The sequence below is a fragment of the Brachyistius frenatus genome, unplaced genomic scaffold, assembly GCF_029030835.1.
Source record: "Brachyistius frenatus isolate BFR_SWC_R1_liver_20210118 unplaced genomic scaffold, ASM2903083v1 Contig_21, whole genome shotgun sequence".
NCBI lineage: Eukaryota > Metazoa > Chordata > Actinopteri > Embiotocidae > Brachyistius > Brachyistius frenatus.
The window spans coordinates 1,573,015-1,586,449 of record NW_027210620.1 but is presented as its reverse complement, the minus strand read 5'-3'; the positions used below and the strand labels follow the sequence as shown (position 1 = coordinate 1,586,449).

The 13,435-nt window shown below is 43.0% G+C and overlaps 2 protein-coding genes across 7 annotated transcripts in view; one reads left to right on the top strand and one right to left on the bottom strand.

The window, feature by feature from the left end:
• The window catches only part of nfx1 (nuclear transcription factor, X-box binding 1), a 113,389-nt gene that overhangs the window by 26,701 nt on the left and 73,253 nt on the right, over nucleotides 1-13,435 (bottom strand). The window lies entirely within an intron of this gene.
• The window catches only part of asap1b (ArfGAP with SH3 domain, ankyrin repeat and PH domain 1b), a 60,506-nt gene that overhangs the window by 9,764 nt on the left and 37,307 nt on the right, over nucleotides 1-13,435 (top strand). For all 6 annotated transcript variants that reach the window (XM_069696364.1, XM_069696365.1, XM_069696370.1 and 3 more), the window contains exon 3: nucleotides 11,316-11,388. In XM_069696364.1, the coding sequence (XP_069552465.1) occupies nucleotides 11,316-11,388 (73 nt within the window). The remainder of the gene's footprint in view (nucleotides 1-11,315; nucleotides 11,389-13,435) is intronic.

Below are 13,435 nucleotides of genomic sequence, written 5' to 3'. Positions count from 1 at the left end.
TGCACTCACTTCGGTAACGCTCCCACTTTTTTTTATTTAATGCCATCGTCGGGCCAAAATGTACGTTATGCAATTCCCTCGTTTATCTTCAAAACTAATGACATTCCCATCAGCCTCAGCTCCACTGTGCGTTTGATGTTAATTCGCAAAATAGCCTCTCAGCGAACCCTGCTAGATGGTGGTGAACGTTACCTGCTAATCATCAACCTTTTAGCTTTGTCAATATAAGCATGTCAGCATGCAGATGTTAGCATTTAGCTCAAAGATCTGCTGTGTCTCTACGGAGCGCCAATCCCCCCACTTTAGTTTAGACTAATACAAACAGCCATATCACAAATATTGACTTATAGAAGCCCCATCATGTGTTGCTTTCCACCTCTTTTGGGTTTGTACCTGTATTTTCGCAGTAACCCAGCACCCGTAGCTCCTCTTCATCCTCCTCTTCTTCTGTGATTACGTCAGCGCGGCGGTAGCATTGTTGTCTTCTGGGACTGGCCCTGCAGAACCAGGAGACTGTGTTGTCCTGTGACGACTGGCTGTCTTGTTGTGGCCTCAGGGATAAACAGTGCTTCTCTTGTCTGCGAGCTTTGTTGGCGTTTGGCCCTGGACTGTATCTCTGTGTGTGTGTGTGTGTGTGTGTGTGTGTGTGTGTGTGTGTGTGTGTGTGTGTGTGTGTGTGTGTGTGTGTGTGTGTGTGTGTGTGTGCAGCTGCAGCTAAACAATTGATACAGACTTTCAATGTGGAGTTTCAATGCTACCTTTTCCCAGAACGGCCAACTGCCCGCTGAGGTCATTCAGGCCTGCAGGAAAAGGCATCGACGGCCCTTTAAGACCAGTTGTTTACTGCTTTTCTCCGATGCCATTTAATATCAGTGTTACATCACATCCTTTTTCCACATCGCGACAGCAGCTGCCCGAGCCGCGGCCCCTGAAAGTCGCCACGCGGAGGAATCGGAACTGAAATGTTCTTTGATAGAAGTTTAGCCGCTGTTGGACGTGCAGCAGAGGCTTGCTGCTGTTCCTCCGTGTGTCCAGTTGCTCCGAGCGTCTGGACGTCCAAATGGCCCGTGGGAGTGGATACACCTGTGGTTTTTTGGAAGAGCTGCTCTCTCACCCAGCGGAGTCCCATTAAAAAGTGTGAAATTGGAGACTTCCCCCGCAGGAAAACTTGAAGGAATGCCGGAAAGCGCTCTGCAGAATCTGCGCCCGCGACTCGAGGACTCGTGACTCGAGCGTTGCGTAGGGGCGTTGCTCCCAGTGCCGGGGAGAATAACGTAACGCTAACAAGTGCGTGTTAATCACGGGAGCACGGTCTTTGGCTGCATTCCCCGAAAGATTTACTACACCGGTGGCTCGCTGGGAGGAAGCAGAGCTGGCAGGCTTATCAGCTGATCAATAATAAGTCAAAGATTAGAGATAAAAGCTGGGAGTAGTTTAGTTTAGCTGCTGTTTGAGTCACCTACAAAGTGCCGGTGTGTTATAAAAGACAAGTTCTGGGCTTTTTCCAGCTCTTCTAGTGTACTATTTCTTCTTTACTGTTATATATGATCAATACTCAGAGACTTTAATGAGCATCTAATAAGATGGAGATTTGTATATAAACAGTTTCACCATTTGAAAGTGAGTTTAACAATGTTGTTAAGGCTGCAGGTTATTATCTATGAATCCCTCCAATATTATCTCAATTAGTTGATTTTCTTTTGGTCTATCAGGCAAAATATACCCATCATAACATCCTAAATCATAGTAAATATTTCATAATTGAAGTGTCCTCATCGCAAACAAAGAACGCCATCAAATATTTACATCTAAGCAATAAGAACTTGTGAATTTTTTTGGCATTTTAGCTGAAATAAAATGACTAAAAATAGTTGTCAAGTCAACAAATTGTCATGTGAACATACAGTAAACGTGTGAAATGTTTATTTTTTTTCCGCTGTTGCTGCTGTTAGAAAGGTCAACACATAAATCCCAACTTTTCAGCCAAAGCAAACGAGAAGTTAATAAAAAGTTGACTGTCATGTTACACAACTGAGCTTCTTGTAAAGATCTTTTTTCATGAGTGAACTTTCAGTTCGGGAAATTCGGGAATTTTTTTTGTGACTCTTGAATGAGATGTCTAAAAACAGCCCCCGTGTTATTTTACAGCGGTTTGTTATCTGGAGAACCGTCATCGATCGGTGGAGTCGTTTCACATTTTTGAGGTTTGTGGGGAACAAAACCTTCTTTTTGTTCTCTTTATGAACTGGAAGTTAAAACAAAGACTCTGAATCACATGAGAGTGACCGGAGACGGTGCGGGCAGTACTATTTGTGTTTCTGAGCATCGACATGTGTGTTCACGAGTTGATTAATCCAGAGGAACATTTTCTATTCTTGATCATCAGCGAATGGTTTATTAATGTAGAGTAATAAAACCAAACATTTCCTGTTTACTTTTCTCAGTTTCTTCTCGTAGTAAGTTGATACTTTTGGGTTTTGGTTGTTGCTCAGAAAGAAACCACTTCACCCTGAGCCTGGTCGTGTCGTGATCTGCATTTGTCATCGGATTAAAATTTTAAAGCTCATAAATGGAAATGTAACTTTTTGATTTCTTTTATTTTTAGGCAAAAATAGCAAACATTTCCTTCTCGCAGCTTCTTATTTGGGAGGAATTACTGCATTTCTTTATCTCATACGATAGTGAGCTGTGTGTCTTCGGGTGTTGGACTGTCAGTCGGACAAAACAAGTGAATTGAAGATGTGACCTGGGACATTTATAAACCAAATGAATAATCTTTTTTTTTTTTTTTTTTTTATCACAAAAACAACCTGAAGATGGATTTGTAGTGTTTGTTGCAGCTCTGTTGGTTGTTGTTTGGACTTTTTGATGACTCAAAACCATAACCAGTCGAACAGTTGGCGATAGTTTACTGCAGCCTTGAAGAGAAAGTGTTTTTGACACCTTTGAGATTCAAATTTGCCCAGAAGCAAACATCCTCTTTGCTTTGCTGCTGTTTGTTTTCCTTTCTCATATCTAGTCCGATAGAAAGAGGGAGCTAGCTGGCCTTTTTATGTTTCATTTGTTCTTTAAATCATTAGCTGTGAGTTTCTCCCTCTATTCTCCTGTTGACAGCTGTTAGTAGAACATCCGAACAGCTGCTGCACATGAATAATGACTTCCTGACTGGTACAATAGAATTAAAGGTATGCTGCGTGCTAGATTGTCAGGGCGAAGACTAATGCAGCAGTGTGTAGGTGTGATCGTGAACACGTCGCCCGGAACGAGCGGTGGACTGAGCGAAAGCGAGCGTCGGCAGAGGGAAACTGTCGAGCGACGTGTGAATGTAACACCGCGGCACGTACCGCCAGACTCCCCCACCGGGCCCCGCGCGCATGCGCCGACCCTCCGGAGATCTGCAGCGAAGGGTCTCGGCGTCCTCGCGGCTCAGGAAGCCGGCTCGGTCCGCCGCGAGGCCTCGGCGAAGTCAGAGAAGCAGCCGAGCGGCTCCTTCCTCCCTCCGAGAGTGTGGAGCGCAACAACGCTCACAGCAGGACTGACGACGGCAGAGTAAACTCTCATTAGCAGCCCGAGATTTGTTTAAAAGATACAAGCCCGTGCGATAATTTCCAGCCGTAATGGGAGTGCACTTGGTAGTTTTTGCATGTTGTGGCCCATTAACAACATGCCGTGCATATTTATATCCCCACAAACAATCGACTGAAGCATTCCAAACTTGTTGTTTTTTTTCTTTCCAGCAGCTATTGGGCTTAAGTCTTTCTCGATGTTGCTAATTCAACACAGTCCTGCGTCAGAGGAAGGCGGTGATCACGTGGCGTTGCGGTCCAGAGAAGGGACTGCTGGAATTTCATTGCGGTTGTGGACTTCCTTGTGGGACATTCAAATGCTAATGGGAGGTTGCCACAAATAGGAATTGAGAATTTGGCCGCAGAAAGGCGACGCGTCGGCGGGCTTTGTTTGCCGGACGGGCTGATCTGATGAAAGAGAGAGAGGGCCGGGGCGTCACAGGCCAAAACACATCACGATCCTTTTGTTCATTTTTTAAAAGGCAAAATGGCGCCCGGACCGTATAGTTAAATCAGAACGTAGGTTGTCGGGATTACACAGGTGGTCTGATTTTAACGCGTCCAGCCGCTGTTTTTTTTTTTTTTTTTATAGCTGCGAGGCTGGAATTGATTCCACTGCAGCTGCTTGTTTTGTAACAGTTATTTATTTCCAATCTAATTTGCGTTTTATTGAATAAAACCGGCGAGATGATTAATTGCAGTTCAGCAGCTTGAAGAACAGCTGCACAAAAACCATTTCAAGGGTCTCAGGAAAAACTAGATTTTTTTTTTTCCGCCGATCGCTGTCTGGGATACAAAACTCAGGAAAAGGTGTCGTCCAACTTAACCCAGTCGCCATGTCAGACACACGACATCAGGCACGTGGTTCTCCTGATACACCTCTTCACCAAAACCAAAACCAAAACCACCGGCAGTCGATCATCTCTACTCTTTCTTTCTTTTTCTGCGTGTGTGTGTGTGTGTGAGAAATAAGCCGTCTCAGCTCGGCTGCTTTTGGAAACGTTACATCCTCTCATTTTTCCCATCCCACTCGGAGAGCTGAAGGCCGCTCCGGCTGCAGGCCCAGAGAATGGGATGTGCATTTGTTTCCTGCCAATGAAAACGGCTCCCCGCCCTTCCTGGTTGAGTCATGCCACATAGACTCAACCAACAGGCTGACTTATCTTTTATAGGACTTCATCATTAAACGCAGAAGAACGGGCGTAGATCTGTCGCTGTGATGTGCTTGAGAATATACGTGCCTTTTTTTCTCCTGTGGGTTTCTGTAGTAGCCTGTTGAGGAAATGAAACTGGATGTGTGCAGCAGAACGCAGAAATGAAACAAAGTTGGTGCATAGGAGCTTCAAAAAAAACAACGATGACCTAATCTGTCAATTTTGCTGTACAAGTAAAACTGCAGATGTTTTTTTGGCCCCGAGTCTCTGACCTCCGGGAGAAGTCCATTGACTTCGAGGAAATAATTAGCATATTACCAGTTCTGACAAAGTCTAGTTTCCGCTCTCTGCTGGGTGAAGGCTGCTGACAAACGGGGGAGCTGGCAGGTTAGTCAGAGCGGCTTCTCCACGCGGTGAAGAATGTGGACATCTCCTTGGTAACCACTGAGCCGTCCTCCCCTCCCCCTCCCTTTCCCCTTCCCCCTTCACACACACACACACACACACACACACACACACACACACACACACACACACACACACACACACACACACACACACACACACCGTGTGATGCCAAATCAGAAGAGAGTGTTTTTTTGAGTGAAGAAAAAGCCAGAGAGCGTGTTGTTTTGTCTTTTTTTTTTTTTTTTTTTTACCCCTCTGCTGTCAGCGGAGAGCGGCCGGTGTCATTAGACGGAGCGCGGCCGACCCGGGACAGGACACTGACAAGCCTGGATGCTTCCTGCTTCCTGTCAATAGGACGGCTGCAGGGGAAGCGGCAGGGCTGCTGAGGGGGGATAAGGCCTCGGGCAGGAAGCGTGAAGCTGAGACAGCCTCCAGTCGGTCATGCCCAGTCACTTCAGCCTCCTCCCCACCCTCCACACACACATACATACACCTCCCTCCCCCACCCATCCACCCCCTCAAGGCTTTGACCTCATGGGCATGACTTGCGTGTGTTCGTGTGGTGTTCGGAAACCAGGAAGTCGGCCCCATTAACCCCACTGGTCACATGGGTCGCATTTTAGGGTGGAGTTTGGTCCTTTTTGAAGGTTATTTTTCTATTTACTATATGATAGCAAAGTAGGGCTGCAATTACTGAGGATTGTTATGTCATTATTATTTTCAGGTTTTACGGTTTTAGTCTTTAAAAAGTCAGAAAATAGGGGAAAATGTCAACTACTTGGCTACAAACTTCATTTGTGATGGTATAAAAAAAGAGATTGTAAAATTTCTCTCGTGTTTCTTTTATTCTAAATCACCTGTCTCACCTTTCTTGTTGCCCGGAGGTCATGTCTGGGTTTTTCCATGTTATTTTTTGTGTGTTTTTTTTAATGTGCTAGCTGAGATAAATATATTAATACCACATTAATATATGATATTAATTCCCACCAAATCACGCACCAAACCTTGAGCGTTTTGTTTCATATGATGCTGTTAGTTACCTAATCGCATCCTTGTTAAACGTAAGACGTTTTAAACGGCAAAAATTCACGTATTCTAGTATTATGTTAATCACAGCATTAAAACAGTTTTAATCATTTATTGATCGTTCAAGATTTAGTATCAGTACTATGAACACTTAAACTATCGACCCATGCCCAAAAATCCTCAAATTTCACTTAGAATAATATCAACTGTGGACTGAACAATTTCAAAAGTGAATATTTGTCTGAAATCTGTCAGAAATGTGTTATCTGGCTCCTGGCTTTCAGTATGAAACACTTTTTGAACTTTCAATGATATTAATTGCCAACCTTGGTGCTCCTGCTTGTTATAAAAATCTGTCCTTGCTGAGGCAGCGCCGCCCTGCACCTCCCTTAAGTCGGCCCTTGACCTCTTCGGCTCCATCTCTGACAAACTTCCCCTTCAAAGCATTTTGACACTCTCGTGTTGACTTTCACGGCACAAAAGGCGTCTTCGGGACGGACGTTCGGCGGTCGAATAACACGCTGTCTGGATGAAATGTCCCGCATCCTCTGCTTCGTTCTATCACTAAACGAATCGCCCGTACGCGCCCGTAACGGGCGGAGAGACGAGCAGCCGCAGATGTTTTGGCGTCGTGACATTTGCTACCCCGCTCCTCCCCCCGGGTTGAGTGGGAGCTCGTCATTGGTCGCTGGCGGATAAAAAAACAATCCTTTGACTGTATTCAATAGTTGTCGGCCTTTTGGAGAGCAGACTCTGGATGCATTCCTGCCCGTTGCCAAGGGTTTGCAAAGACCGTGTGCCAAGACGCTGCTATTTCATTGAGGTTTTTTTTCTTTTCTGAAATGCGGAGAGAAAAACAGCTTTAACACACCATATATCCGGGTTACATATATCACATTCAACACCAGAGAAGTGTCAGCCGGTGTGAAGATATTGATTTGGATGTGTCTTGTTCTCTAAACTAAGTAGCATAAATCAAGATTTCACCGGTGATGTCTGGACAGTGTGACCGAAACTTAAATAAAAGAGAAAAAGGTCTAAGAAAGTGAATCTGTGAAAACCTGTTCACGTAAAATCCAAAATATTTAATTGAGAGCTGTGACAGAGTGGATTATGGGTAACTCTCGGCTTGGCGGGTGCCAGCTGCTCTCACCATGAGCGCCACAAAGGTCAATCGGGCCTGCTGCGCCTCCGTTTCGTGCTCTTCATCCTAATCAGCACACCCCACTCGAACCTCTGAATGATCACAGATGGATCCGCTGAGTGACAGGCGGGGGGTGGGGCGGGGGTGGGGGTGGCTTGGCGTGCTGCGAAGAGGCACTTCGAGAGGAAACACGGTTTGTTAGCGAACGTGTCAGCTGATCTAATCTGTGACTTTTACAGAATGAAACGTGTCCGACCCCTGAGATGCAGGATTTTTTGTGAGTTTATGATTCAAACTCAAATCCACACTTCGACACCAGAGTGTGACCGTGGTTGAGATAATAATCGATATAACTACATACTGTGTATTTTAAGCAAAGAGAGTTATAGTTTTAAACACACCGGGAAAAGACACATTTATCATGGGGAAATTTGGGGAAGCAAAATTTTGTCTTGAAAGAAGTCTAAAGAAGTTTGTTGTTGCCATCTTAAAACGGTAGCTCAACATTTTGAGAAAATGTATTTATTTTCTTCCTTGCTGAGGATTAGATGAGACGTTTGATTCCTTATATGGAAGATGAATGCTTAAGTTGAATAGCCGCATCCCCCTGTTTCTAGATTTTGTGCTTAGCTAACTTTGCTAGCTATTAATCATAGACTTACAGTACATCTACCAGACCGATATGAACGTGTTTTTAAAATTATTTTTTTTATCATAATTCATGACGAGTAACGACAATTTTATTTCACAAAATGTCAAATTACCGCTTTAAATGACTTGAGCTGGGCTACGTGGCTTCGTGGCTACTCGCCAAAGCTTAAACAGTTGTTTTTGTTCATTTTAAAAGCAGTGTTAAAGCTCTGGTAAAACAAGTTGTTTGGGAGCGGCTGTGGCTCAGATAGTAGAGCACGTTGCCCCCTTATCATCAGGTTCTTCCTGGTCGATTGCAGAAATACGTGAATTTCTTTATGGAAGAGATTGGTTGACTTTGTATTTCATGAGAAGTTGATGCTTTTTGAATGGGAGTTTATTGAAGCCCGAGTTTGTTTGTTTGTTTTGGAGCCAGCCCCCTAGTGGCACTCGGTGGTATTGCTGTTCCACATCGGCATTTCTGCACTGGCTTCACTTTTCAGACCCGGAGACGACGTCCATCTTTATAGTCTACGGTCTTAAGCGCATCTCTCACCTTAGCAGTCAGAAGTCTTTTGTAGGGAAGACATGAGGCTCCGTCATGTTATCAGAGAACCGGGGTTACAGACCTCAGAGTGAATATTTTTCATCATATAAGTACGTTTTCATGCTGTTTGAAGATCTTTATCATAGTAACTATCAGGATAATGCCATATACAGAGACATCATTGCCAAGATAAGGGTGCTATTAAATTTTCATATTGGCCCAAGCCTGCTCGGTCCACTGTTTAGCCAAACACACATGGGGCTAAGTAATGAGGCAAAGTGGGTTCCCATGTGCAGGGGGATCAAAGGGCTCGGCCCTGGCAGAAAAGGCCCTGCGGCAACTAACGACTGCTGCCATAATTGGGGAAGAGCCATGTAAAACTGTCCAAGGGAGGCCAAGGACAGCTTAATTATGTTGTGAAATTTAATTAGCTCATTGTTGTGTGTGTGCCTGTGCTTTTAACCGACTGACCTTGATGTAATAGTGTTTCTGCTCGTGTTTATCATCTGTTGTAAGCGAACGTGGCAGAGTTATGGCTTCATTCCCCGCGGTTAAAATGGAATGAGAAATGTTTGAACTGTCAGGATGGATTATTCTGAAAACCATCAGCGCTGGATTTAAATCATTTAGCAGAGGCAGGTAATGCAGACGTGTGTTTGTGTTGCTCCTTTGTCCACTTTTCCTCCCGATTATCTCTGCTTCTCCGGCAGCGAATGAACCGATAATCGATGTCGTATACAGACGGATGGCGTGCGGTGTGACGGGTGATTTCCATGTTGTTGTTTTGCTGTGCGCTGAGAAACGTCTCCAGGTTTGTTTTGCTCAGCGCAGCGGGGGGAAATGCTTGACCTCAGCATTGCTGTCACTGCTCTCTCCATGTGTGAAGCATTAAACTCCCATCAAGCGAACATTTCATTTTATTAAACCGCCCTTGCAGTCATCGGGGAATAAGATTGGTAAATACCTGACAAAAAAAACGTAATTACAGAGGAGATGCTGGGTTGGAATACTCCAGCCAATTATGAATAGATAAACATATATTTTGGATTAATAGGGATGGCACCACCATGATATGCATGTGAGTAAAACCCCATTGATCGGTGTCCACTGTATTTATTGGGTATGAGCTCATTGTGGTTCCTGGAGTCAGTTTTATTCCTGGTTGGCTGCAAGATCATTTCCAGTCAGTGTGGTTGCTTGCAATGGCTTTATTTGGGTTATAAACAAAAAATGACTTTAAATAACTCGCACACAAATTCTGACTGCATTTTTGGCGCCAGAATATCAACAAACGAACCAGAGGAGACATTTCTTAACCAATAATTCTTGATCTGATTAATTTCTAACGCAAAAATCTGATAACATTGGCCAGTGTGGTCAATAAATCACACTTCTTTAAGTTTAGATTTGGTTTAAACAACACTAAATCAGGCAATTGAGAGTCTTAAGAGGCTCTATTTCTCTTGTACTTGATCATTTTATGATGGACAATGTACTGCATTCACAGTATTCATATTTGGGAGTGGAGTGACTCCAAAAAGGATGACAACGCTACAGTTTCAACCTTTTAAAATGCATCATCAGGAGATGGAAGAAAAATGAACAAATGAGGTTTCTTGGAAGCTTTGGAGCACTTTTCAGAGGTTTCTAATCTATTTAAAAAAAAAAAAAAGGGAATCATTGTCTTTGTTTATTGAGGATTTTAGTGTATATTAAAGTAAAAAAAATAAATTAAATAAGATCTGAAATATAGCACATGGGAAAGAAATAGAAAAATTTAATAGAAGAGGGACTTCTAGAAATATTTAATAGGTGCTAGATGAAGAAGTGTTATGAAGCAGAAGGATGAAACAAACAAAAAAACAAGAGTTTTCGCCAGACTGCTTGACAAAGAAAAGGCACTAAGATATAAACGGTTATATTCAATATTTTAGTTAAGTGGTCATCAGTAAAACTCCCAAACACGTGTGACTGATGTTTAGCTTTAACCAGTGCACAGCAGTCAGGCAGTGCATGAGATGATAGCGGTGTCGGTCCGTCCTGGGATTTCTAACGTGGATACGTGAGTTACGTGTAGTGTTTGAATGTGGTGTCACTTCAGATATAGTTGTCATTTTCTCTGGCAGGGAGGGAACCGAGCAACACGATGCTCCACATGAGGAGTTTGTCTTTTGACGTTTAGATGACGTTTATGATGATGAATTCTCCTCGTGTGAAGCCGTGTTCTGGTGGTAAATCGGTTCAAAGGTCACACTCGTGAAGATTTATTGTATTTTTCTGAATATAAATATTGAATATTGTGAAATGAGGGAGCACTGGTGTCACGATCTATTGCATCTGTGTATTTGCATTTATATTAGTCATTGTTTTAACAATGACCCCCCCCCCCCCGTGCATTAATCTCTGAAATTACAAGGAAGTGAGACAAAACAATAGGTCAGCTGCAGTGTTTATATCTCATTTTCCTTGTCAGTAATTTACAACAATAAATAGCCTAAGTGCGATAAAATTGGATATACTGCATATTCGTTTTGCCTATTGGAGAACACAAAGGCGCTACACCACCAGTCAGCAGTGTTGAAATAATGATTTGTGCCACATTCAGGTCAAGCACTGTATTGCGAGCAGTCTGGCATCATGGAGTGTGAATGCTTTGAATTACTGAACAAATATTTGTCGTTGTTTTTGCCCTAATCTCTTTAGATTCGCTCTATACCAATAAAAGCTTGTGTTTAAATATCGAACATATCCCTGCTGTCTTTTCATGTGAATGTTTACGGCATCGTCTTAAGGGTTGAAACCACTTCAAATGTTTTAAAAAGCGTCCTCTCTCTCAACAGGCGCTGGACCAGGACCGAACCTCCCTACAGAAGGTGAAGAAATCAGTGAAGGCCATCTACAATTCAGGTCAAGGTGAGAGAGTGCTGTTTCTATATTTATCAGAGCTTTGGCAAATGTTTGAGTACAGTTTTTACAAGCCTTTCCAAAAAAACATCCCCAGAGGAAAGCCCAGGGATTTCATAAATATCCCTAATAAAAAATGAGGATTTTATTTTTATTTTTTTCTCCTCTGGACCGTTGCCTTTTGCAGAACAGATGGTGTTTTGTGTGTGTATCCAGGCTGTCCCAGAAACCAACACCTGAGTTTGTTTTGCTCGTTGCTGTGACATGGATCCTCAGTAATTTTCCACTGAACACTTCTGAGCGCAGCCGCCTCCCTTTAAATTGACAGTTTCGGATGTTTGTCCCACAAGAAAGTTTGTTTGTTCTCCGCAGAAGAAGAAGTTTACATTTGTCTCATTGTGACTCTTACGGATGCAAAACTCTCAGGAGTTTCTGGAAGAACAGCTGGAACAACTGGAAGTCCGCTGTTTAATAAGTTAGCCGCTCGTTACAGCTGTTAGTTTCTTTGGCTGTGTACAGCGTCTAGTTAAAGTGAGACAAATACTTTTATGTGCTCTAGAAATAGAAACAGGAGTGGGATGTTTGTGCGTCTTGGTATGCAAAAGTGAGGCATAGATACACTCTGGACTTTAGGCAGGACTTTACAAAGACAGAATCACAAGTCCCTTCAACATGTACACATACAGGACAGCCCAATTATTTAGTTAAAGGTCCCATATTGTATAAATTCAGGCTTCTATTTATAAAGCAGGTTTAGGTGCTGTATAAATACCATGCAAGTGTCAAAATACTCCGTGTGCAAAGAAATGCACAAGGCCGGTGTTCAAAAACTGTGCTGTTTGAATTTGTGTAAGTTTGTGATGTCACAAACTCATGTCGTATGTTTGTCCTCCTGTCCAACCTTTAATGTGGAAGAAAACACAAAGTGGTCATTCTGTTGTGGATTAGCAAGCTGCAAGACCAAAGAAAACTCGTTTGTCCTGTGTTTCACTCAGACAGGAGTCAGCCAATCAGAAGAGAGGATCATTGATATCAAAGTGCCTTAAAGAGACAGACACAAAACAGCCTGTTCTTGGTGGTGCTCCAGAGTATATCAAGACCGCAAATGAAAGATCAGAAAAGTGCAAAATATGGGACCTTTAATGTTAAGAGTCCTTCAGATTTCAGCCCTGGTTTATTTAGTGACACAAATACTGTCAGATATTCCGCTAGGAAAACAGGTTTATCTGTTTACAGTGCAGCCAGACAAGCTGGCAGCGTTTTAATGAAAACGTTGATCAGGGACTGGCCTTCCATCGTCCACGTGTCTGATTTCAAGCCACACGACATAAGTAGTTTCCCACACAGCTGTGGAATAAAAGGAGTCGGCCGGCTTGTTGTTGAGTTGAAGGTGGCTCGCTGTAGCCGCTTCTTCTCGTCTATCAACATTGAGGAAATTTTTAAAAATAACCGTCTTTTTTTTTTTTTTTTTTTTTTTTTTTTGTCTCCTTCATAATAAAAGCCGTCCCATGTTTTACCAATTCAACTCGTAATGTGAAGCAGCAGCAGTGGGAAACAAACACACACGCATGAATGAATATGCAGGGTGATTAGTTCAGCTGGCATGCTCCCCCCTGATGGAGATACCTAATGCACTTTGCAAAATGGTCGCTCCAGGCGGCTATTTTCTGTGTTTATTTTCAGTCAGGGTGAAAATCAAATGTTTAAAACTGTTAATGTAAAAATGATGGCTTTTTTTGGGGGGGGGGGAACTCTGCGGGGTTTGCAAGTTAGCGTGACCCGTAGACTACAGCAGCCACGAACTTAACTGGAATACATTTTTGACACAAAGAAAGGACAGTTAACAATAAAACAAGTGTTGTATTACGTGCCTCACCATTAGCGTAATTTGAATCCGGTGTGAGAATGGCTGCCAGAATGGGTGGCGGTAAATACAGTAGAAAAAAATAGAAATCATGAATAGAATCAAATATCAGGCTTGATTTAATTTCTATAAAAACAATCATTTTAAGTGTTTTTAAAAAGTGTAAGTAAATTTGAGGTTTTAGCTCATCCA